Source organism: Felis catus, chromosome E1 (genome assembly GCF_018350175.1).
Source record: "Felis catus isolate Fca126 chromosome E1, F.catus_Fca126_mat1.0, whole genome shotgun sequence".
NCBI lineage: Eukaryota > Metazoa > Chordata > Mammalia > Carnivora > Felidae > Felis > Felis catus.
This window is the reverse complement of record NC_058381.1, coordinates 31,020,310-31,047,013: the sequence shown is the minus strand read 5'-3', so window position 1 is coordinate 31,047,013 and position 26,704 is coordinate 31,020,310. Positions and strand designations below refer to the sequence as shown.

General features: G+C 42.3%; 1 protein-coding gene across 5 annotated transcripts; it reads right to left on the bottom strand.

The window, feature by feature from the left end:
- On the bottom strand, positions 1 to 26,400 carry MMD (monocyte to macrophage differentiation associated). 5 transcript variants are annotated; one of them, XM_045044295.1, is made up of 9 exons: positions 26,105 to 26,400; positions 21,220 to 21,442; positions 19,640 to 19,798; positions 18,606 to 18,687; positions 14,597 to 14,757; positions 11,621 to 11,695; positions 9,759 to 9,860; positions 7,855 to 7,924; positions 1 to 1,883 (listed from the first exon to the last, which is right to left on the bottom strand). In XM_045044295.1, the coding sequence occupies exons 2-9, from the start codon at positions 21,372 to 21,374 to the stop codon at positions 1,683 to 1,685; spliced, it is 1,005 nt and encodes a 334-aa protein (XP_044900230.1). In that variant the 5' UTR covers positions 21,375 to 21,442; positions 26,105 to 26,400; the 3' UTR covers positions 1 to 1,682. The 5 variants fall into 5 exon arrangements, with proteins under 5 accessions (XP_044900230.1, XP_023099270.1, XP_023099271.1 ...); XM_023243502.2 differs by having other exon boundaries at positions 19,640 to 19,669; XM_045044296.1 differs by lacking the exon at positions 1 to 1,883 and adding an exon at positions 8,629 to 8,729.
- Positions 26,401 to 26,704: the final 304 nt, after the last annotated feature.

Below are 26,704 nucleotides of genomic sequence, written 5' to 3'. Positions count from 1 at the left end.
TCCAAGTAACAAGTTTATTCTAGTCTACAGCACAATTTTTTACATACATTTTAGTGGTTTTGACAGTGTTACTTTTGAGCAGACTTTAAATTCACAAAAGTTAATATATTAAAAACAGAATACACACAAAACCACAGGCATCAGGATGGTCAGAATCATGCAGGTAGGGGTGGTCTGGTTGGTGTTATCACTGGGCGCCTTGCCTGTTTAAGAATTCACCAGCAAATACCAGTTCTTCCCAAATGAGAGAGTTCTACATATGCACACCCAAAATAAACCCTCTTTTGAAGCCGCATCAGTGCAAAACTTCAATGAGTAAGCCTAAATGTTTCATCAAACCAACTATTCCACTGATCAAACCCAGTACTTGCAAACAGTCAATACCAGCACCAATCTAAAGGCAAGGTTATTTCATTTATTAAAACACCAACAGGAGATTAATAAACAAAGCCAACTAAGGTTAATCTTAATATAAGACACTGAGGGCAAAAACCAAAAATGATATATTAAATACCACTCCACTGAGCTAGGACATAACCCATGAACTACAGATGCATGGGTTTCTATCCGTCAAACAATGCTTTTAGATATTTTGCTACGGAAAAGAAAAAAAGTAAATCAGGAGATGCAGGGGAAAGATAGGAATGTGAATTTGTGCATCTAGTTCCACAATTGAAAATGAGTACCAAACTGATAATAGTAAGCTAAGTGACAGTGACTTCACTGACGGGCACCAAGCAGGCAGTACCACTATTCACTGTAATTCATAACACTCTTCAGGAGTCTCGCGTGGATGGCCCCTCCAATAATACCATCATAACACAGACATGAATGCTCATCCACTGTTGAAAGGGACCCTGAAGAACACATAGCAAAGGCATAGAGAAAAAGTTGAGTTCTTTGAAAAAGTTAATGATATCAAAATACTTTTCTATCACTGGTAAACCAAACGAGGTCAAGTATATGGCCCAAAGCAGCATGGAATTCAGAGTCAGAGGTTGGCAGAAAAGTTTGGAAAACCGCAGTTTTTAAAAATTGGCAATTTCTCTATGCTTAATAAAACTATCAGAAGAGGTATAATGTTTGTTCATTTGTGGAATGTTGACAGCTTGCTGCAAAAATTCACATGAATGAGGAACCGCAGAGATGCGCTTCGATGAAATATTCTTTAAAAATTTACAAAAAACGAAACTTTCTATTTAAAAAATAACCATGTTATGCCAAGATGAAACATGGTAAAAGTAGTGTAAGTTCTGTCCATGATTCTTCACACAGCTAATGGGAAAGTGATAGAAACAATTTTCTCCTAAAAAGGAAGCTTTGTTATTGCACTGACTTTTACAACCTGACCTAGTAATTTAGAAAAATCATGTAGTAAAATCTGTAAAATTAAAATACAAAATTCTGTTTTGTAAACATCAGTTGGCCAAGTCTATCCAGAGTCCTTCATGATAGTGGAATGGAATGAATAATTAATTCACTACCTTATTTATCTGCTGTGAAGAGGGAAATTCCAGAACACAGCTTTTATACTTTCACAGTAATTATATTCAAAAGATATAAAGGAAGTCAGTGCAGTTGTCTTTGTTTGTCTTTTTCCCTCTGTGCAACCTTCGGCTCTTACCCCACTCCCAAGTGCCATAATTGAAATAATACTGGTTTCGAGACCTAGTACAGATTGGTCATAAATGTCGCATAAAGTCTGTAGGACTGCGATAAAGGTATTTCCAAATGGCATAGTAATGTACCGCAGCTGCCGTGGCCACAAACAGGTGCCAGATGGCATGGGCAAATGGAATGATGCCATCACTCTTGAAGAACACAACTCCCAGGCAATAAATTAAGCCCCCACAGGCAAGTTCGTGAAGTCCATCAGTGTTATTCTGTCAACAGAGGAAAAAGAGAAAGAGGTTTTGATGTTACTCGATGTGACAAACTAAAGAGATAATTGCAATTCCCCCTGAGCCTGCTGATTTTCTAGACAATGAAGTAGCTGCACAGGCTGAATCCCGGTCCGTAATCATGAACTTAACTTAAAAGCCTCTCATCCATCAACCTGGATTTACCCTGGGGGTTGACCATCTTGGACCGGAGCAAGCAGTCGGGTTACGGAACCCACACTCTACTCATCTACAGCATGTTGAAGCAGATTACAATCACATCCAGACATGGGAATTCATTTTAATAAAGTATAATCCTTGGCTTTCATCTTCTCCTTTAAGAGCTTTCTTCCCTACTAAGGCACGGCCACACCACTCCATTTAGAATTTACATCTGGGCCCGGGGTTTCACTTCCCTTATCCTCCTCAAACGCTGGACCACACCGATTCCTTTTCTGAGACTCCCCCCTGCTTGTGCGAGCTTACAGCTTCCTTATGGCTGACACAGGAAATCAGAGCTACATGTGACCTCGGAGATCAGAGAGCGTGTAAGGATAACATACTTCCTAACCTTCTACATGTTGCCAGGCCTTTTTGTCTGTGAGCCTGGGCGTTTCTTAGCTTAGCAGGAAGTTTTGTGCTTTAACATAAAAAAGAGAATTTTTAGGTTGCTCTTGGTTTTCCAAGACCTCAGCCCATCTTCAGAATTAAACTGGTCTGTGTGAATGAGGGAAAGAGAACAGAAGCAGGGTTTGGTGGAGGTGTGGGGGTGGGGGGTGGATTGATGAAACAAGTCAGTCCCCTGGATTCCTGAGGACTAGGAATAGAAAAGTCTCAGGTTCTGCAAGGTGGTGGAAACCTAAGCCAGATTGTGGCGAGGCCCTGGAAAGGGACAGGTGTGTGGGTGTCCCAGAGGCCTGGGCACTGATGACTGCAACCTTGTGAGCCCTGGAGCCTTGGACTGCAGCCAAGTCCAGCAGGGAGCGTGGGAAAGCTCTAATGCAGCCACCAACGTGAAGGGGTCCCATGTGCCTAGACAGTGGCAGCAATGGACAACCATGAGCCAAGAACCAGGCATGAGGACCCAGGGCCACAGATGAGGATCAGTCCTTTCTTCAAAGTTCACATAGGCCCCCTGGTTTTTGTAGGATCAAAAGATGGGGAAGGAGCCAACCCAAATCGACTGATTCCAGATTTTTCATTAACCTTGGTAAGATGGAAAGTCAGCCAGATTGATTTTTATCAGAACAAACAAAAAAAAAACAAAACAAAAATATTCCAATACCACACATTTATCATTTCCTAAAGGTTACAAAGCAATTAATATCCATTAATTATACAAAATCCTCTGGTATGTGCATTAGGGGCATTTTTTTTCTAGAAAGTATTCATCACATTTTTAAGGAGGCATATAATTCCTAAACAGTAAAAGCCACTCGTCTAACATAACACAACCTCCTCATTTTAGAGATGAAGAGAGTAAAACCAGAGGAATGAAGTAGCCTGAACAAAATCATAGAGCTGGTCACTGCCCAAAAGATACCACTCTTCTTTTCTTTCTGCTAAAACAATAAGCATGAGACCAAGCCAAGTATACAGGTTGGTTCTGACATAACATTCTGTTAAAGATAGCTCCCTAAGACACCACATTTAATTTATCAACTTTCAAAGAACCAGACCATAGTTAATCCTAAAACACATTTTCATCATGACCCATGTCATTACTTTGTTACAGCAGGCACTGTTTGAAGCATTTGCATATATTTACTCAGTTAATCTTCACAACCCTAAATTAGGTACTATTATCCCAACTTTACAGATGAGAAAACACAGAGAGGTTTCATAATTTGCTCAAGGCCACATAGTTTTTAAGTGTCAGAATGGGGTTTGAATCAAAGCAGTCTGGTTCCTGAGCTTATATTCTTTTGGGGGGTGGGGTGGGTGGGTGGGAGGGATGGGTCATTTTTTTTGACTGATGATTAATTTACAGGGTGTAATGCATAAATACTACATGAACACCATGGGTTTTGATAAATGCATACACCTATCTAACCCATACTCCTATCAAGATAGATAACTACCCCAACACCCCCTCCCAATCCTGGACAATCTCTTTCACCAAGGTAAACATTATTCTTACTGCATTAACACAGACCAAATCTGTTTTAGAACTTCACATAAATGGAATTATAATGTATGTATATTTTTATGTCTGTTTTTTTGTATTTGTGAGATTCCTGCATGTGCTTATGTATATCAATCATTCCTTCCTTTTTATCACTTAGCATTCCCTTGATTTATTTATTATAATTTGTTTATCAATTCTTCCCATCTGGGGCTTATGGAGGTCTTTCTGTATATGTTTTCATTTCTGATGGGTAGTACCTGTTGAGTCATAAGTTTATGCTTAATTTTATAATAAACTACTAAACAATTTTCCAAATAGTTATACCATTTTATACTCCCCAGAACAATGAATTAGGGCTCCAGTTATTTCACATCTTTGCTAGAATTTGGTGTTGTCAGTCTTTTTGATTTTAACAGTTCTACGGGATATATTCTGGTAGCACACTGAGGTTTTAATTTTCATTTCCAGGATGACTAATGGTGTTGGGCACTTTTTCAAGGGCCTACTGGATACTTGAGTACATTTCTTTGTGAAGTGCCTGTTCAAGTGTTCTACTCATTTTTATAGGACTGACTATTACTCATTTGGAGTGTTTTATATATTTCATATACATGTCTTTTACCAGATACATATAGAGAAAGCAACCGCTGTATTTTCCCCCAGCCTGTAGCATGTCTGTGCATTTTCAAGTTCATGGATCTCTTCTTTTGCAGTATCTAATCTGTTGTTAAACTCTCCAATGAATTTTTTTCTTAACATATCATTTTCAAATCTAGAATTTCCACTTGGTTCCTTTTTTATAGTTCCATATCTTTTCTGAGATTCTTCATTTGTTTACTCATTATGTTTGGAAGTCCTTGTATGTAAATTTCAACATCTCTGTCCTCTTTGGATCTGTTTCTATTGACTTGTTTTTCCTTAGGTGTGTGGTGTCACCTTTTCTTGCTTCTTGTTTATCTAGTAATATTTGTTTGAATAAATGGACGCAAGCTGTTGGAGTACAGATTCTGTGGTCTTCCTTTTAGGAATGTTGAGTTTTGTTCTGTAGGCAGTTTATGTACAGAGGATCAGGTATATTTGTTGTGGCAATTCCAGGGCAGTCCTCACTCTAGACCTAGAGCAGTTCTCCTAAGACATGAAGGTCACCTTTCTAGGTTCGGTTGAACACCTGAGTTGTTCAGCATGGCCACTCTGGCTGGTTGGACCCTGATATCTTCCAGCACCAGGCACCTTGGAATCTCAATAGCTACTCTTGACCTGGGCATGCAGAGTCTTGCCCTGTGCAAATCCAGCTTAGTATCTGGGCAAGGGTTCAGGGAAACCCCTTTGTAGATTTCTGGAGATGCCTCTCTGTGAAGCTCCCTCCTTTCCAGGATCCTACCCCAAAACTGCAGCAGGCTCAGTAGCTGAAATGCTGATTTCTGTTTCTTCCACGCTGACTGCGGCTTTCTGGCTCCCCTTTCTTTTGTCGCAGTTTGGAAAGTGTCCCCAGGGAGAAAACTGGGGCGAATTTGAAGCTCATGTTTTGGTTTCTGTTCCCTCAAGGAATACAGTCCTGTGTCTGCAGTCCAACACCAAGAAACAGTTGTTTCATCTACTTTTTCCAGTTTTATATCATTCTTTATGGCATAAGAATAAGTCATTTGGTTCTGACCAGAACCAAAGCTTAGAGTGTCCAGTCTTACTGTTGTTAGTTCATATGGCTTATGAGTTTCTTTTTGATCTGGTCTCTGTCTAGCTCTCCAGCTTTATCACAAGACTTGTGCTACCTGCATACTTACCTACCTCATGCCCAGAGGCACACTCAAACAGGTGCACACCCTCATGTTCCAAACAATGAACTATTTTCAATTCTTCAAAGGTGTTAGTGCTTTCTCCTCTCAGGGCTCCCTTCATGCTATATTCTTTCCTATTCCACTTGTATCATCCTTACTATCTCTAGGCCCTTTCTTGTCTTTATGAATCAGCTTGAACACCATTTCCTCTGGTGCTTGGCTCATGTGCTCCCACAGCAGCCTACACTTTCCCCAAAGACATAAAAACTTCAAGATAGTTTCTTATCGAACATGAATTGTAGTTTCCTGCTTGGTGCTAAGGTCTATGGGGGGAAATGCGAGGATTATCCTGTTTGACTATCATAAACATTAGTCACTGACTACTGTACAACTTGTGAAAATGCCAAGATTTAGGCTAGTAAAAATACTGGAGAAACCTGCTCTTATGGTAGCCAGAGGGAATTTATTTGATGTCTTACTCTAGTGATTAGTAACCTACACATACAGACCTTGCTTAAACTGTTTTGGGTGTCCTGATTTGCCCTCCAACGAGATGGCCTGCAAGGCAGATTTTCTCATTGCCATTATTCATCTCCTTTCCCTCACTACTCCCTGTTACCTTTACCAACTAAACTATATGGATTTCTAATGCTAGGTAATTATTAAAGCTACCATAAAGCTCTTTAATCCTAAAGAAACACAACTTGTGACATTCTCATAAGACATATTACTGAAAACAGCAAGCAAACCTGTAACTCCTAAACCTTTAACAGGTATTTTGGTGACCAGGGCAGGAGCTATGTACATTCTTATAATATGCCCATGAGCTCAGGAGTGAAATGGTAGATACAAGTCTTCTGACCTCTATAGACTGAGAAAAGAATTCAAACTGGACACAGTGTGAGTTCCTTAATTAACAACATAGTGGCTAATGCCAAACAGTGTAGAGGGTAGGATACTGGAGCTGATGGTAGGAAGCTAATGGCACAAAGTAACCAGTTGGATGGGATCACAAGGCCATAATGCTGTTTTTCTTTCAAATTGACAGAGGGGTGCCCAGGTGGTTCAGTCAGTTAAGATCTGCTCTTGATTTCAGCTTGGGTCACGATCTCATAGTTCATGAGTTTGAGCCCTGCATTGGGCTCTGCACTGACAACGTGGACCATGCTTGGAATTCTTTCTCTCTTCCCCTCCCAGACTCGAGCTGTCTCTCTCTCTCAAAATAAATAAATAAACTTAAAAAAAAAAAAAATTAACAGATAGGGCCGCCTGGGCAGCTTAGTTGGTTAAGCATCCAACTTCGGCTCAGGTCATGACCTCATGGTTCATGGGTTTGAGTCCTGCGTCAGGCTCTGTGCTGACAGTTCAGAGCCTGGAGCCCGCTTCGGATTCTGTGTCTCCCTCTCTCTCTGCCCTCCCCTGCCCGTTCTCTCTCTCTCTCTCTCTCTCTCTCTCTCAAAAATAAATATTAAAAAAAAAAAAGAAATTTTCAAGCAAAGTTAAAATAAAAAAGCACTTTTCTAAGAAAGAGAAATAATTTGACTTAAAACCAAGTGAAAGAAAAGTAAAAGTGAAGACTTTTGGGAAATATTAAATAAAATGTTCACACAACTGAGCTCTTCTGGTCCCTCTAATTCTTAGGATTTAAAAAGTCAGTAATTTATAGTTTTTTCATTTTAAGACATAAAAAAATTTACCCTCTTCTGTGGATTTAGGGTTAAGACACCATTTTGGGCAGAAATACCCCTCCACCCATAACCTCATGGGTTATGGTTATGGTTATCCAAAAGATAACATAACCCATGAGGTTATCCAAAGAAACACATACAGAAGATTACCATATGGAAAGAAACACACTTCAGTGTAGAACTTCTCCAAACTCCAAACAGTAGCTAAAACAGATTGTTGGCGCTTTGCTATTTACATACTTTTTCTTTGGAGTCTCTAGTTAATGGACACGTCATAATTTCAGAAAGAAAAACTACATATCGTATCTATACACACATGAAGAATCCCAGCAATTAAAAAGGAAATTAGGTGAAATAACTAAAATTATGAAGCCATTTCTTACCATTGATGTCACCACCAAAGCTGGAGAAAACCCCATTGTGAGATAGAAAAAGAGCTCAACCACCTTATACCTGCAGGATAGAAAGGCAGTTCATTTTATGTATTCCTATAACACCTAGTCCAGTCCCATACCAGCTTTCCCTTTTTTCTTTTGAAAGAGAAATGCAAAGTCTTCAACTATCCCAATGAACCATATTTTCCCAGTAGACCATTAGGGCTCTAATTAAAACACTATAGTTGAGTGACAGTGAACTAGCATTCCTCTCAGGACTGAAATGGCATCAAACTCCATTAGCAACTTGGAAAATGTATTCTGCCAAAAGGAGTTACTGTTGCATCCAATCCACCATGCATTTTCCCGCTTCCAATCTCCCAGTGTTTGCCCTCATTACTGCCCCAATCCACAGCTACAAGAAGCTGAAATTATCATGATGGACAGGACAGGGATGCCATATGGGGCCAGGCTTATCAGTGGCGGAGGAGGAGGAGCCCTAAGGAATGAAGAGCATGTAGTTTTCTGTCTCTTTATTTTTCATCTGCACAAACTCCCAACTTGTAAGGCTCATCCCATGAGGCTACAGAATGTCCGGAAACACTAAGAAATATACTCCACTGAAATTTAACTTGCATTTCAGCCTAATCAAAGGATGCTCTATGTTCCCTGGAGGCAGGGGCCAAATTTCATTTATGTTTGGATGTGCAAAGCCTACCACAGTGCCTGGCACTTTAGGCACTCCCTAATATCTGCCCAACCGAATGGCCATAGGTGACTCACATCTCATTCTCCATGTTTTATACTCAAGAGTCCACCATGAAGCAACCTTATCAGGGACCTGGGGAAGAATGGGTTTGTGGGTTTGCTTTACATTAGGAAGCCTGGAATAGGAGAAAAGATAGTTGTTTTACTATACTTTCTATTTTATCCAAGGATGTAAGTTAGGGGTTCGGGCCCAAGAAGCAAACTGTTCTCTTGGATTTATATACACTACATAACACCACTCAGAATTGCTAATTGTAGTGAAAAATGCATTTAAGTGAATTTCAAAGTCAGAAGTTAGTGAAAACTACCATTTTCTTCTGAAAAGAGAAAATAACTTAATACTTTGTGATAAACACAACATGTTCAATTCTGAGAGCCGTTCTGCCAACAACAACAGGTAAGCTAATAAACTGTATTCAAAGACAATGATTTCATGCTTGTGGGTTTCTCAAATTCAGGCATCTGAAGTAATGAAAAGAGCCATGGAACAAGAACTAGGACACTTGGGTCCTAATTCTACATGAATCGCTAATTTGATGCACATCCTAAATGTTCTCATTTTTTTTTTTTCTTAACCATGAGGCAGGAATAGATGACTTTGAAGGTCTCCTCTAGAGCCATCATGCTAAATCTCAATAGGCTTTCCTTTTTATATTGCTTCACATTTCTGACTACGGGCAATGAATAATGGGTTAAAAAATGCGCCCTGTGATTAGGATGCCTCTCCAAATATCCCCTTTCTCAGGGAAGCTTAGTTTGGAACATCTTCTGGGTTCCTGTCTAGATAAGTGTTGTTCTTATCTGTTATCTTCAATCTTCATAGAAAGCTTGAGAAGCAATTACTTTTCTCATGGGCTAAGCGTACATTACAGAGAATAAGGCTAAGTTCGCTGATAAGGCCAGTCACCTGAGGATTGTCCCTCAACTGCTTCCTGTCACACGTGTGCCATTCAGTTCTTTCCACAGCAATCTGTCTACCAACAACGAATACCAAATGGTTTCAAAGATTTGTTAAAAGCAATATATATTCTATTTATGTATTTCTACTATTTTGAAGTGCAAATATAAAGCAAATTATGTTGTAATGTCGATAAAATTTAGGCAGGTAATTTTTAAACTATCAAATGTAAATTACGTTCTCTTACTTTTCATGGTAGAGAAATACATAAATGGTTCCTCCAGCTGCCATGAGCCAGATAAACCAACGCATATGAGATGCCAGGGGTCCAAGTTCACGGAGATTTAACCTAAAAAATGTAAACATGACAACAAAGAACAGAAGTGATAAATGAAGGGAATTCACAGGACCCGTGTTTTCCTCTAGGCCTGAAAACTGGGGGAGCAAGCGCTAGCATAAAACCAGGAGGAAAAGGCATTCAACATGCCACGGAAGTATTTAGGCAGTTTGGGCAAAATTAATAAAGATAAAATTGTCAGTTGACCTTTAAGACTTTGAATTGTTCCAATGTGGTTTAAAAATAGAACCAGCTAAAAGGAGGTATGAAGTGCGTCCCATCACACCTGTGATGCCTGACTTGCCTTATAAGGCAGACTGCTGTCAGATTAGCTTAATTCTGATAATGTATCTGCAAGCGGACCGCTTACAGAGCTTAATGAGAACCCTGAACAAAATCCTGAGCCAGGATCACATACCCACAGCGGATACCTAATACACAGACCAAGTATCTGCATTACCAATCTCTCGGCCAAGAGAGAATATGAATTAGCCCAACGTATGTTATGAAAGACATTTTGTCAGAATTTTAACTGTGGCCTCTTGTAAAGCTTGAGTTTTAAGATGCTGCAAATTCATTTGTACTCATTTCATATTAAGAATGGACATGAGAAGAAAACCAAACGTTATTCTGATTGGCTACGACTACAAAACGATTATTTCCAGATGGAAAAGGCACCACCTGCCTATTGAAAACTACATGAAAACAAGTTCCTTACTGTAATATTTGATTCCTCAGCCAACTTTAAAAAATTTTATTTACTTAAATTGGGGAGCACTTCCCCAAAGCCTGTAACTGTTCTCGCTCCAATGTGATACAGACCTATAATTTAGTGACAAGTATTAGAGAGGGAACACACTTTTTACTCCAACAGACAATTAGGTTTCTTTTTAATGATGGATGCTGCGTAAGTCAGAATGTAGAGGCCTGTTGTTTCTAGTGACTCTAGCCGTTCATGGCACAACATGAATTTCTGAGTGTTTAAAACTGGATCATGTCTTCGTAGAGGGAATCGAATGCTCCTTTAATTTAGGTTTCAAGGCAACAACAGATTCTACCTGATCTGTACCAAAAGAGCAGAAAGATAAAAAAAAAAAAAAAAAAATGAAGAGAATACTAGGTATTTTTTTTTTTAAATATATCATTTTTAAAAAAATAATCTGTATGCCCAGTGCGGGGCTTAAACTCACAGCCCTGAGGTCAAAAGTCACACGCTCCACCCACTGCACCAGAATACTAGATATTTTAAGCAGCTAATTTGTTTAGTTCTTCTACTCATATAAGCTAAAGAAGTAAGACATGTACTCCATATATAGAAGCTACCGTGCTGTGAAGTGAATTGAAAACGGTAAATTTCAAAAGCGAGCTTGTTTTCCTCACACGTATTTACAGCATTTCCACTTAAACAATTAGATGTCCAAGTATTATGAACAGCAGCAAAAGCAGAAAAAGAATGTGGAAAGCAAGGGTGACATATTTCAAAAGACAGAATGCTACCTACGAACAAGTTCTTAGCGCTTCCTCTTGAATAACCCAGTGCCAGGTATGTATTCTGAACAGCAGTAACATTCTCCCCTTAAAATCTGAAATCTGACCCAAGTAAATAAAAAATTTAAAAAAGCATGTATGCATGTGTACTGGCAGGGGGTGGGGGTGGGGAGGGGGGGGCATATGCATGGGGGCTGGGGCAGGGACCCGAGGAAGGGAGGGAAGGGGGACAGAAATTCTATCCCCAAAACGCTACCTTCAAAAATAGAAAGAAGGTATCTTACCATGGAGCGTAAGAAGCAGCAATGAAGAAATAAATAACCATTCTATCACACATGTGAAAACAATGTTCCACTGTCCTAGTGGGGGAAAAACAAGTTAGCAAGTTTTCAGAAAAGTTTCAGACTGGCAGCATGGGTTATCACTCCACCGTGTTGTAATTTCCATTCCTGTTCTAGCTCCTTGGGGCAGTTACAACTTGGCTTTCAAAGGTATTTTTAATATTATGAAGCCACAAGTAAAAGCTTTACATTACTCTTAAGCTTGCACATGCGATACTCACCATGTATGAGATACAGTAATCAGGAACTCCAAAGTGGTTAAAAAACAAACAAACAAAACCTGTCTTTCTGAGGTTTTCCATTTCTTTTAGAGCCTATGTAACTGAGAAAGAAAACTCCTCGAGGGCAGACCACCCCTCAACCCCTGTCATAGTGCAGGATGTGAAGTGGTTTTTCATGCCTTTTTAGAATACCTTCAAAGAATGTTTCACTTCAAATAGCTTAATGTAGATGATAAGTTGTAATAAAGGAAATTCAGAAACTAACTTAGGAACAACAATGACAAAAACAAAAACAAATAAACAAAAAATTAAGAGGCATATTTGCTGCAAGCAGGTAGCCACCTGGATTTCTAAATGAGTTGCTCCTTCCAAAACTGATAATTCAGGAAGTGTACAAAGATCTGGCTCACTGAGGTCTAGTCCCCAAATGGATTAGACAGAACCCGCCCTTTACTGAAGTGATTTAAAAGTGTGAATGAATGCACTGCATCGTCTTGAATCCATTTTCGTGTCCAAGTGGTGAGAGCTGTGATTTGGTGGAGTGCTACTGTTACATTTTGCCTCACCACACACACAATGTCGACCAAAGCAAGTTGAGGACGTTTTAGTCACGGTTAGCGTTAGTCATGTTAGTGAAGGCAAAATAATTTAGGTCACAGGTCTCAAAGGCTTACACTACATTAATGCTTCTCAAACTTGACTGCATATCACCATCACCTGGGGAGCTTATAAAATAGTCACAAACTCCAGTCCAGAAGATTGTAATGTATAAAAGGGCTAGAACATGGGGTAGGGGATGGAGGGAAGAGAAGAATCTCATTATTATTATTTTATTTTATTTTTTTAGCTCTTTGGATGATTGTCATTCCTAGCCAGGTCTGAGGCCTCTCTGATTCTGCTCTCTAGATTATTAGGCTCTTGTTACAGAAGGTAAAGTCAGACCTGTAATGTTATTCAAGATCCATGACCGGCTTCTCTGACCCTTACTCTCCACACAGGGAAAATAGACATAACAACATTTCTATCATAGAGTGTGTGTGAGCATTAAATGAGATTACGTGGACCATGTGTTCATTAGCATAGTATCTCGCACACAGTAGGTACTCAATAAATGCTCATTCCCTTGCCTTTATAAATTAAGGCTATATTTGGATCTATAAAAAAATTAAGACAGAGCAAAAATCCACACGTGGCTCATGATTCTAGCAGTGCTATTTCAAGGTTCAAGAGAGCCTGGTTTCTGTTACACCTTCTTCTCCGGCCCCTGGGAGAGAGCCCTGAATACTCAAGTATGCATCTACAACTCTTTATTGATTCAGAAGTCTAGACATCAAAGCCAAGTCAGCCGAGACAACCACAGGCACTGGGTTGTGCCAGCACAATAACGAAGTGCTCTGGCCTCTGATCTCTGTGACAGTGTGTGCTGGAGAGACGGGCACTTTTGGGGCTCTCTTGTGAGTATGCCTCAGCAAGCCCTCATGATCCGATGCTGTGGTTTCATTTTTGGCCCAAGGAACTGCCACCTTCTAGGCAAAGGTGGCCGGCTGGTAACTGTAAGCAGTACTGAGAAGGGTGTGGTGAGAAACTCCTCAGGACTGGGAGTCAGAGGTCCTGGGATGATCAGACACTGCTGGGGGTCACTGACCTGGGCAAGGTAGACCACTTCTAAGCCTCAGTGTCCCTTGGTGAAAATTAAGAGGTCTGGATTAATGACCCCTAAGAATCCTTCCTGCTATGAAACTATGACTCCACACATAAGGAGACCGGTAATCATCTCACGAACCTCAAACCCTGTTCTTAAATACTGGATTGTCTGAATGTTTGAGATTTTTTTCTTTGGACATTCTGTAAAACCGAAAGCTATATTCTATTATTTTAAAGCACTCTAAGTCTGCTCGGAATACTCCATTTCTGAGAAGAAGTGTTGTGCTTTGGGGTTGTACAGAATCTATTCCATAAGCAACTGAATGGTGTGCTGCATCTTTTGTATTCCCCCAAATTAATCCTTCACCCAGAGGAGGAATGCTTTTATGTCCTCGTTGGGAGGCTAACGGGCTTGGTATGGTTTGGAAAGTACCTGACAGCTAATTGTAGCAAAATCTGTGAACTCTGTTTGAACAGATACACAGCACCCAATTCTGGAAGCTGAACTTTGCAAGACAATAAACCCAAACTGTAGCAAATCTCCTTACATTACAAAGTCCTGGTCATTTGCAATTTTCAGATGATTTTGGCATGCACTGTCTCATTCACCTATCATGGAACCCTGCGAGTCGGGCATTGTTAGTCTCATTTTAGTAATGAAGACACAGAGGTTCCGTGGGGTCAGGGGACTTCCGAAAGGGTAAGTGGCAGGGCTGGGCTGACTCCAAGTTCACTGTACTCTGTCACTACCCCACAGCTGCTGCGCTCTTAGGGCATCGTTGGCGCACCCGACAACATTAAGAGGTCTCAGGATTCCACATTGTAAGTCCTGGGGAAGCAGTGCGGTTTTGTCAGCGGCTTCTGAGAAAGGCCAGCTTTCTTAGATACATATGGGGGTCCTCAGAGTCTGTCCAATCCATAGGAAATTTCCTGAATACAAGGCAAGAAGACATCTAGCTCCTCTACTGCTTCAACCTGACGAAACATGCCAGTACGGGAGGCTAACCTGAGTCAACTATTCTGATCTGTTGAAATAGCGTGCTATCCACGGTACCTTAAGTGGCTCTTTTTCCATGATACAATGTGAAATACTGTGGAAACAATGAAGAGGGCACAGAGGCCCATTCCATAAATCCATGCAGTTATCTTTTCCCAGCAGTCGTCAGACAGCCGATGGAGGAGGGCACTGCCCACAATGGCCGGAACAATGAGGAACTGAGGGAAAGGCAAAGAAAAGTAAATATCCTGGGTTTTCCTAAATTGAGACCTTTGTTAAAAATACACAGGTTTAGCAGGGACAATTTTAGAAAGATAATTTTAAACATTTGCCTCTCCTGGATAATCCTCACCAGAGCCACACTGAGTTGTCAGCTATGGCTGCTCAGGGCCCAGGAACCGTGCCCACCAGCAGGTACTGAAGTCAGCAGTAAAAGATGTGACATTACTCAGCTGTTGCAAAGCAGATGTTCTTTATCCTGATTTCATCACGGAAGAACAGATTTCATCCTATTGTCTAATGTGATTTTGAGTAGGTACTTCAAATATTCAAATGCCAAGCATATACCCAGATTTCCCAGGGAGGTCTTGCTTTTAAATGTTCTTTCCTATTTCCCCCATGAACTACTGACATCTCAATATTTCAGCAAAGGGTTAAGCCAATGAATCGAGTCAGTAAGTATCCTAATGCGCACACCACACACATACACACGCACACACACACACACACACACACACACACACACACACAAATCAACTGGGCAAGTCATATGTCCCAATTTTTAGTTTGGATCACTCCACCAATTTGGGAACTACTGCAAAGTGAAAGCATTTTTGGGTTATTTCATTTTTAATAGCACCTTTCAAGTAAGCAAGGGTAATCCACTCTCCTGTCATCTACTCGAGTAATTTTAAGAAACCAGAACCTTACAGAAAGAAACCAGAAACCTTTTGTTTCCTGTATCATAGTTTACACTCCACATGGACACCGATTTCAATGTCTGTCGTAGGAGTATGAGTATGACTAGTGAAATTTTTTCTTTTAAAGACTCCATCTTTTAGAGACGTTGTAGGTTCTCAGTAAAATTGAAGAGGAGCAAACATTTTATATTAACACACATCCTCAGGAAAAAATAAACTACTTTATTAGATATTAGAGTTCACGTACCTGGCAAAGAATGCAAAATTTAGCAATCTTCTCTCCACACCCCCATCACCTACTTTTGCCCTCTTCCAACAAAAATATCCTATCCCCTAGATAAGATCAGCACTAAATATTCAAATGCTGAAGTTTTCACTGGCCCAGACAGTATGAGAAAAATCAAAGACAATAAGGTAAGTTCTTCATAAGACAGAACTTCATTTATTCTGAGATTATGTCCTTTCTACTTTTTCATGTTAAAATACCCTCTCTTTAAATGAAATGATGATGATGGAAGAAATGTTACTGCTCTCTGACATTCAAAAATTAGGGATACAGTTTAGTAAAGTTAATAAGGTGACATTTCTCTTCTAAAAAATTAACATGGAGGTTTTGTCAGTTTTTCCCTTTGTTTTTTACAAGTATTCCTTAACTTATGACATACCCAGAAGACACGAGGGACCAATCTGGTCCGTCTCTAGCAAATAATATTCCTAGAGGTGAACTGTGCATCCCTATAGCCAAACTATGATATTTAAGTAGTTTAAGTGCTCGATATAATGCTAAGTAAAAAACACTTCGTTGATTACTTTTATTGATCAGTGGTATGGAAATTATCAAGGCACTATACCTGTAACTTTCATCAGTGTTTTGTAATTGGTAAATAGAAAAATATAATGGATATATATTGGAGCAATGAGTGAAGGAACAGGCCGCATAAATTATTATTCAGGCTTTTATATTCCTTATATCCTAATCTTGCCCTAGATTTACATACACACATACAAGCACACAACTTTTTCTTATGGGTCTATGGGCAATTATCTTCAGAAGTAATAATTTACTTTTAGCTGTTAAATTCATCGAACATCTGGTCAAGAATAAAAGCTGGATATCCTGCAGGTTTGGGAGACAATCAAATTAGGTGTGCATTCTTTAGTCCAAGTTGGTACTCTAAACATTTTGACCATCTGGTGAAAGCTCACTTTACATAAGTGTGTCACTACAGTGAAGACAGGGGTCACGTCAAGTCTAGAGAATTCCACTGAATCTTTCCTGTCCCCAGAATCTAAGCCATGGGTCTAAGGAGACTGTCCACTAGAGAGGTTACTCCAAATTTCATTATTGAAGCTCTTCTACAGAATCCAGGGCAAGCATGTCAGCTAGTAGTAATTTTTCTCATTAGCTAGATTCAAGCATATTAATGATTTAAAGAAAAGTCTTTTTAGCACCTAAGGCACAAGGACATCCAGTGATAAATGAGGATGATGTCTCAGTATTAAGTAATACGTGAATTCCATCATTACAGTACATAAAACCAATGCTTTACAAACTTTGATTTATGCTAAGGAATGACCAAATGGTGTTGTTCTATTAGATTATAAAGGAGTCCACTGGAAACCACAAAGTTTATTTGGGGGTTATTTGGCATCATTGTTTTGTTACAGAAAATACTAGAACTATTCTTTGGGGAAGATTAAAGACAAGAAAAGGCACAACTGGAATTCAGGCAAATTTAATTCTTAAGACATATGTATGTAACCTATGTATTGTACTAACGTTGTCTAAAATAGTTACATTAGCCTATTCTAAACACTGGTCATGAAAGGATTAAATTGGCCTCCTTCTCTATTTTGTATCTTCAGACTATGCAGCCACAATCTTTCCTTCAAAAGTCTCAGTAAATGCAACTTTCAAAGGGAATAATGAAGGCATAGATAAAAGGAAATTCACAATGACACAAGAAAATGTCAATAATACATTAACAGGAAAACCATGAAAATACATGTTCCTGAACACAGCACGCAAGTAGAAGAAATGTACCAAAGTGTTAATTTATGTCTGGGTAGTTTTGTTTTTCTTATATATTCTTCAATATTTTATAAGTTTTTTATAATGAGCATGTTTTGCTTTTTAAGGAAAAAAAAAGTTCACTAAGAATTTAGGGGGGCGCCTGGGTGGCGCAGTCGGTTAAGCGTCCGACTTCAGCCAGGTCACGATCTTGCGGTCCGTGAGTTCGAGCCCCGCGTCGGGCTCTGGGCTGATGGCTCAGAGCCTGGAGCCTGTTCCCGATTCTGTGTCTCCCTCTCTCTCTGCCCCTCCCCTGTTCATGCTCTGTCTCTCTCTGTCCCAAAAATAAATAAATGTTGAAAAAAAAAAAATTAAAAAAAAAAAAAAAAGAATTTAGGGATCAGGGGCGCCTGGGTGGCGCAGTCGGTTAAGCGTCCGACTTTAGCCAGGTCACGATCTCGCGGTCCGTGAGTTCGAGCCCCGCGTCAGGCTCTGGGCTGATGGCTCAGAGCCTGGAGCCTGTTTCTGATTCTGTGTCTCCCTCTCTCTCTGCCCCTCCCCCGTTCATGCTCTGTCTCTCTCTGTCCCAAAAATAAATAAACGTTGAAAAAAAAAATTAAAAAAAAAAGAATTTAGGGATCAAATCAGCTTTTCCTTCAAGATGTGAAATAATATGGGCACTGCAGAGGTTGGGACGGTGTGCCTACCTGTTCCAAGGGATCATTTAGTAAGAAAAAGCACCCTTTTCATCAAAACCGTCAACTCTCCTGGCCACACGAACACAGTTGATCATCTTGAAAGGGTGATTCACTTCATGTCAGAGGTGACAGTCCTCATAAATTAGTTTTCTTTGGTTTTCCCATAACTAGAGTACTTACTACTATTGCTCTTTTAAAGAAGATCTTGTCAGAGAAAGTCAGTTTAGGACCGACATTGCTGACTGTAGATCAGAGCACTCAAAGCATTCGACATGTTCACAGTTTCTGGTAACATGACCCAGCACTGATATCCTGAGAGCGAAGGTCACAGAGGTAGGCACATCCAACTAACTGGGCTGAGGGGACTAAAGATAATAGCCCGCCCTCCCACCGGGGCCCTTTGGGAAGGATGCAAAAGGCAGACAACGCATACTCACTGCATGCGTGTAACAGTTAGCAGCATGTTCGTAACAGGTTGGTTTGTAGCGGCCATTGGCTGGGGCCCGGTGGTTCATGAACCTGTCCAAACAAAAAGACATCACGTGAAAAAGCTCAAAGCGTGTGAAGAACAATGGGGAAGGCTGCCAATATTGTTTGGTCCATTCTAATTGCAGAGGGGACTGCTGGAAATACCTAGTTACGGGAACAAAAACAAAGCCACCAAACAGGTGTAAACTGAGCCAACAACCATGATCTGAAAGCAAATGCCTTAGTTCACTGGATTAAGTATTCTTTCAGTTTAGTCAAAAGAAAAACCTTCTACCAACCAAAAGCAAATAGAAATCCTATCCACCCCCTTCAACTCATACCCCACCCCCATGCTAAAAAGAAATTACAAAGAAAAAAAAGGCACAACCAAATCTTAAATCTTAGGGGAAAAAAACAAGGGAATTTTTCTAAACTTTAAATGCCTGTAGCTGCCATTCGATGAAAAGGGACACAATACAAGGCTTCAATTTTCTCTCTCAAAATGCATAAACCTTTATACATGTCGATCCTTGCATCCTACATTCCACAATTAGCAGGCCCATCCAACTGGTTTCCCTATATTGTATTACCTGTGTCAGCACAGAGAGCTTAAATAAATGATGCTGGGCTGCGTCTAGGCTGCCTAAACAAGAGATATGTTTTTACCTGCATTCTTCCTGAATTAAAAGTTTGCTTCCAAATCCAAATATATGACTACTACCTGATATTCTGGCTATACAATTCAGATATACCTGGGGCGCCTGGGTGGCTCAGTCAGTTAAGTGTTGGACTTCAGCTCAGCTCATGATTTTATGGTTCGTAGTCCGAGCCCCCCATCAGGCTCCTCACTGAAAGTGCGGAACCTGCTTGGGATTCTCTTTCTTCCTCTCTCTGCCACCCCCCTCCCCACCCCAAGTAAATAAACTTAAAAAAAACAAACATATACACACAAATATGTGTATGTATCTAAATACCAATATCTGTTATACATATAGACACATACCCATATTCCACACTTCCCTTTGGGCGAACTCTGTGGAAACAAGTGCACAGTGAAAACCATGAAGCATTCTTCCACTTCAGTGTGTAGGTGAGGCTCTCCCCAAATCCAACCCACACCCGTGCCATGTTTTCTGAGGGATGCTGGTTTATTCTGTCTGTTCTGTTGGAAAAGGGGAGATGTAAGTTCAGGCAGATAAAAAAAGCGGCTGCCTGAAAGAAACAGATGCAGAGAAACCAACAGAGGTACAAGAACCCCAACAGCACGCAGGTCTCAGAGGCGCCACTGCATTCCTGGGCTTGGAGCCTGCAAGATGTCAACAGCCTTTGCACTATAAATTATCCTTTTGCTTCAGCTAGTTTAAGATGGGGGAGGGGGGAGATTTTGTTATTTGCCACTAATGAGTTCTGACTAGTCACACCTTATTAATCGCCATGATGAAAAAATGGTACCAGGCTGAACCAAACGGCAGAGCCAGGATGCCAAAAATTGGCTGAAGCACATGGTCAAGGCATCCTAATCAGTGCCTGGCTTAGGAACAAAAGACTAGCATTTTCTCCCTGAATTAAAAGGGCCTGTTATCCTTAGAGCAAATAAATAAAATAGAAGACAGCAGTTCCTGTTAACCCAATATAGAGAGTTCAGATGGAAAATCCACTGGGGAATGAATTTGGGACAGTGAAGATATTTCACTTGCACCACCAATGAGTTAGTTATCTAACTCGTGTGCAGAATATGTACGGATTGAATGGAATTCGCCAGATGGTCTGAAAACTGTTTAACAGAAACGTGCAGTTAACAGCTTCAGATTTTATCCAAGACATTCTCGCACATACATAAATAAATCTTTTTCTCCCCTGATAATCCTTTAAATAATTTTACTAATTTCCTAAGGGGCAAGAGTGTTGCTACAGAGCTGTTATTAGTAAAGGGGAAAATAATTGCACTCTTGGGAAGAATGCTTTCAAAGTGTCCCAAGCATTCAAGGATCTACCTCATCATTACCCCGAGACGTAACAGAGCTATAAGTCGCATAACCTATTAGGAATTTTATATTTATATATATATATATATATATATATATATATATATATATTCAATATTTATTTTGAGAGAGCACCTGTGAGAGTGGGGGAGGGGCAAGAGGGAGCGAGAATCCCAAGCAGGCTCCACGTTGTCAGCATGGACATGGGGCTCAATCCCATGAACCATGAGATCATGACCTGCGCTGAAATCCAGAGTCTGATGCTTAACGGACTGAGCCACCCGGGTGCCCCCCTATTAGTAATTTTAAAGGGTAAAGAACAAGATGGTGGAGGGTAAATTGAGAGTGTTCTGTTTAGGGTGCAGTAAGTAGGGTTTGTCTACCCACCACCAGGCTGAGGACTAAAATAGCAATTTATATCTCTGGCAGCCCAATCTAAAAATAGTCAAGCCATTACACAGCAACAGGGATAGACTTTCACATTTTCTCCTAAAAGCAAAGAAGCTGGGTGGCCATGTTTATGACAGCTTAGTCCCTGCCCACCCGGAATCACTCAGGGTAAAAATAAACTCGTAAGTTGTAGAGAAAAATATCCCACCCATGTGACTTCAGGTAGTCTCTCATGGACAGAGCCAGATTTGCTTCTAAGACCAGCGAAGAGCAAGTCTGCGAGGAGCCCATCACTGTCTGGGGCTCAGTGAAAACCATGGCACAACACGTTCTGCTGGGAAATTGACAGTGCAATTTGTCCATTTGTCTCTGATCTGCCGGGGTACAATCAAGCCTCCAACATAGCCTCCTGAAGAAATCGTTCCTAAGACCTAAATGGAAAGGCAGAAGTAAAATGCAAATCAATGCCCACACAAGGAACCTATTCTATTCTCTTCCTCCAAAAAGAATGAGAAAGGTCCTCAAGTGTTACGGAAAACAGTGCCCATTTATGGAAGCTGCTTCTACTTCAGGCGGAGTAACTCTAGAAGAGAGTTTCCAGAGTGTTTTACTGGGTTTGAGGGAAGGCGATTTAATCCTGGGTGTGGGAACCACACTTCTATAAAGTTTTTAGTCACGTTTGTTCACTCATCTCCTCACTTTCTTTCAACACTCTCTCTTGCTTCTCCCTTACTCAGGGAGAAAGGTGACAAAACTTCAAAACTCTGGAGACAAAGAACAGATAGCCCAAAGCACTGGGCCTTCTGAGAGACTAGATCCACATCTCATCTGTAGATCTCTGAGGCCCAAGGTCAAATCCCAGAAGCTGTCTTTGATTCCTAGGTGTTCCCCATTCTCCAAATACAAGTGTTGTCAATACCACTTCCAAGTATACTCCAGATCAGCCTACTCTAGACAGTTCCACAGACCCCACCTTACATCAAGACATCGACCTCTCTGATCTATAAAACACAAATCTCTTCATCAGTCTCCCTACTTGTCCCCCCATATACTGTCTTCTTCATTTGGCAGCCACAATAGTCTATGAAAACCAGATCATAGCACACACCCCAACTCTAGCTTAAAACCTGCCTTTGGTGGCCTGGGCCCCACCACTGCTGCAGCCTCAGGGTGCCACCTTCCTCCCACTTTCCACCCTCCAGCTACACCACCTCCTCTCTGCTCCTTAAAACACCAAGGTCTTGTCTGGCTCAGGGCGTTTGTGTTTGCTGTTTATTTCTGCCTCTAACGTTCTTCTCCAGAAGGTTCAACCTTCCTCATCTGTCAAGCTCAGCTCAAGTGTCAGCTCCTCAGAGGTTTTCCTGACCATCCTACCTAAAGTATCATTTCAGCCCTCCCCACCCCACCAGGGCCCTTACCAGAATTAGTAAAAATTGGGGTTTTTTTCCCCACTTTTGTATTTTTTATTTCATCTTTCCCCATGGTAATGTGAATTCCACGAAGCCCTTCTTGTTTACCATTTCTTTCCAATCCCAAGCACAATGCCCGGCTTACTATTGGAACTTAATAAGTGTTGAGTGAATAAATAGAAATTCTGGCTGTCGCTTAACTATTTTGTCTTAATCGAGAGGTATCCCCTTGTCAATTAGTTTCACTGATTGATCCAACAGGTTCTGTATGTAATAAAGAGAAATAGGCAGTCTTAGGGCCAAAAGAACCTTAAGTCTCATGAAAAGGCAAAGACCATGGACGTTCCAAGGGCTCTTTCAACATCACTTGATGGAGCAACGTAAGCCAACCCCGACACACAGCACCTTATTATTAGCCAGTTTATGAGTGAGCGTGGTGTGGTGTTCAGGAATAGTGTCCACTGCCAGAGGTGATGATAGTGGTGGAAGGCATTTAGTTTAATTATTGAATAAGAGAGAGGCATATATATAAGAAGACTACTCCATGCCTGTAATTCAGTGTTCTGAGAACATATTTAAAAATAAAAAATAAAATAAAATTTAAAAAAAGGCAACAGGCTGTCCTGGAAGACATCCTAATGCTGACGAATCAGGTACTTTACCACGTTATCAGATCACAAGGCTGGGGCTGGGGAAAGGAGCATCCTTCTTGGATTTTCAGTAGCAAGGCTGGAGAAAGGGGTATATATACCAACACAACACAGTAGAGGCTCTGCGGACTCTCAGCCTCAGCGCTTTACACATGGATGCTGTGGTGTGGGCAGGGAGACAGAAACAGGCGAACCGGCAGCGGTGGGTGGTGGAGAGGGACAAAACACTGAATTGAAATAAATGGGTCTGCCCTTTCCCAGCCATGTGATTTTGGCAAGTTCCCTTTTACTCTCTAGCTCGATTTGCTCTTCCATTAAATGGGTATAACATTTATCTTCCAGGGTTAGAGTTGAGAAGGAGACGAGTAATATGCAAATACCCAGCCACTGCCTGGCACAAGTAAGTACTCAATAAATGTTAGCAGCTATTCTGATCAGTCAGGGATGCTGCCATAGGGAGAAAATGACTCTGGGTGGGGGGTGGGGGGTGGAGTGAGACTCAAATGTGGAAGATATGCTCTGTGTCCCAGTGGCACTTTTCATATCCTAAACTTTTTGAGAAGCCATGCATGCATAAAACCCTCCACTTGGCACAGTGGGCTACACTTCCTTACAGCCTTCTGCGGAAATGGCAGAACCATAGAAGTTTATCCAAAGCCACAATGACCACCAAGTTTCTATTAAGAACAAACCAGCAAGGTGTTCATTTCTTGTAATTTAGGCACAGCCACAAACTACAGCCTAATGAAATGTTTTTACTGCAATCAAATGCTCTTCAAGGGAGTACCGATAAATCTATCTGGAGAAGCAGACACATGCATTCAGAGACAGTATGTCCTTCCCTCCAGTTTTTCTGTAACTTACCTGCCTATAACTTTTCTGAATGCTCAAAAGATACATAATGAACAAGGCTCTAAGGGGTGATGAATAGCACCCTCAACATTTTAATGTTGTAGACCACAAAAACCAGGATTTTTCTTAAATTAATTTGTATTTGCAGGCTTCATAACCAAGTACAAATTTATCCTTAGAAATGGCTTTCCAGTCTAGTCTGTAATAGAAAAACAAGCAATTACGTGATCATTCAATCTTCAGAGAAAATCAGGGTAGGTGTAGATGCCATCCAAAAAATATATGTTAAATATCCATTCCTATTGTGCAGTCACTGAGAAAATTACAAAGTCTATGCCACACCAAAAGAAAATACCTCTAGTTTTCATTTTTAAATGAAAGAAGTGGAGTGCAAAATCACATTACTACGTTGATAATAAGGGCTGGATAAATTAGCATCCAGCAAAAAGTAGTTCAACCAACTGAGATAGTGGGATCCTAAATGAAGGTGTTTTTTTTTTTTTTTTCTTTTCATTTTTCTGAAGATTTGTTTTAACGTTTGGGCAAAAAAAGGGGGGGCTTTTTTTTTTCTTTCTAAAGGAGAATTCAAAGGACAGGAAAGAAATACAAATTCAATCAAATAAGGAAGGCTAATTTCACAGAATATTTCCACTGTTCTCTGAAAACAGGAAGAGCACAAGATGTGCAAAGAAGTAAAACCAAATCAAACAAACCACATGCACAGGGCTTTACCAATCATGTCTCAATGCAGGTTCCTTTCTCCCTTAAGACCCCTCCAATCTTCATTCCTGACTTCAGTTCTAAAGCCAGACATCATGGTTCGTTTTTGCCTTTAGAAGCACTGATACCATGTTCCCACCTGGGGAATATTGCCAGGCATTCAACACCCTGAGTGACGAGCAATATTCAGAAGTTAATCCAAGTCTTCAAACTGATTCACCCTTCTAAATGGCACAGCCCACCCCAACTCTTCCTATGCATTTTTGGCTCCTTTACCTTTGGGGCCTGGGGGGGGAGGAATGAGAGAAGCATAATGGGTGAGTGGGCATGGGAAGATTAGGAGGTTGGGAAGAAAAAAAAAAAAGTACAGTTTGAAATTCTGAAATAAAAGGCAACGTCTAAAACCTCAACAATAACCTCCTTGGAGGATTTCATGCATTCCTTGTCTTCTTTCAAATTCCCATTACTGCACACCAAGCTTGCCTGCTAGTGAAGGTCTGGGAATGGGGCCACGGCTGACAGATTCAGACAAAGGATGGAGAGTGAAACACAGGGGAGATGAACTTTCACCCACTTAAACGAAGAAGAATTAGAAAAAAAGCCCAGAGCTTCCTCTCGGAACCGTGGGCCAGCCCCCATCCATGGCTAAATGGCAGACACCCGAGTCGGGATTAAGGCCACGGTGCCTCCCTAGGCTGGCGTTCCCACCAGCCCTCCAGTGAATGAGCTGCCGGCCAACCTTCCGGTGGCGCCTCCTCGGTTCCTCCTCCTCGTTTCCTAACACAGGCGCCTCAAAGCAGCTCTTACCACCCGAATGCTAACTTGCCCCTTCGCAGTGCCCAACACAGCACCGCCCTTGGACGCTAAGCCAGCAAGCTCAGAGAACCAGCAAGGCCCGGACCTGGCTGGGCAAGGCTAACCCAGTGGAGCATGCCTCAGTTTCCCTGTTGCTAGGACCGATCACAGACAAAGCACTAAAACGCCCAGCACCCCGGTTTACGACAAATCAAACTGCAGGGCGCAGCGGCTACCCGACCCCTGTTCCGCCCGCCCCGGGAGCCCCCCACGCTGGGGATTTGGGGTGGAGGCCACAGCCGGGGTTGGCGGAACCAGGGTCGGCGTCTGCGGCTGCGGTTTGGGTCCATAGAGCAAAGCACGAGCACTTGCCGGGATGGGGGTCGGCAGGATGCAGTCGGGTGCGCAGTGGGATCCCGTGGGAGGAGGGCAGGCTCGGGGTTCGGGGTCCGGGAACCCGGGTCAGGCACGAGATCCCGATGCTGGGAGGAAGGGGATCGCCGGGGGACGGCAGGGCGGGGAATCCCCGGGGAGCTGGTCCCCGGCCAAGGCGCGGGATCCGCGGGGGGATGGATTCAGGTGAGGAGCCGGGACCCACGCCGGACGAGGCGGCATCGGGGACCCGCTGCCGGCACGGCCGGCGGGGCAGGGGCGCCATCCCTCTCACCGCTGGAATCGATTCTTGAACCGCATTGATCCTCCGCTCCTCCTCGGGGGCCGGGAGCTCCGTCTCGTCTGCGCCGGCGGCAGGGCGCGCGGCCCTCATGGGCTTGGGCTGCTCCGGAGGCCGCCCGCGTGCCCGGCGGACCGCTCGGCGGGGCAGGCTGGAGTGGGCCAGGCCGGGGGTCGGGACAGGGTCGGGGCCAGACCGGGCGGCTGGGGGCGGGAGGGAGGCCGCTTAAACGGCCCCCGCGCCTCCCGCCTCCCGCCTCCCGCCTCCCGGCTCCTCCGCCCCCGGGCACCCGCGCCCCGCCCCGGAGCCCGGCTCCACCCCTGCCCGCTCCGCCGGCCTGCGTGCGCCCGCGGCCGCCAGCGCGTCACCGAGCCGGACGGCCAATCAGCACCCGGAGCGGCGCGGCGGCAAACCTGCCATTCATCCCGCAGGGTCCGGGCGGAGGGGCGGGGCCTCGCATCTGGGGGCGGGGCCTCGCGGCGGAGGGGCGGGCTTAGGGGGAGAGGAGGAGGGCTGGAAGGGCGGCGCTCTCCTGGAAGGGGTCGAGGTGGACCAGGGAAAGCGAAGGGGCAGAGGGGAGAGGAGGAGAAATTG

Coding starts and splice junctions, on each gene's coding strand:
- MMD (XM_045044295.1), bottom strand. CDS start 21,374: ATGGACAAATTGCACTGTCAATTTCCCAGCAGAACGTGTTGTGCCATG. Junction 18,688..19,639: donor AAGGGAAGTGTGGAATATGG/GTATGTGTCTAT, acceptor TTGTTTGGACAG/GTTCATGAACCACCGGGCCC. Junction 7,925..9,758: donor GTATTTCTCTACCATGAAAA/GTAAGAGAACGT, acceptor TCTATCCTGCAG/GTATAAGGTGGTTGAGCTCT.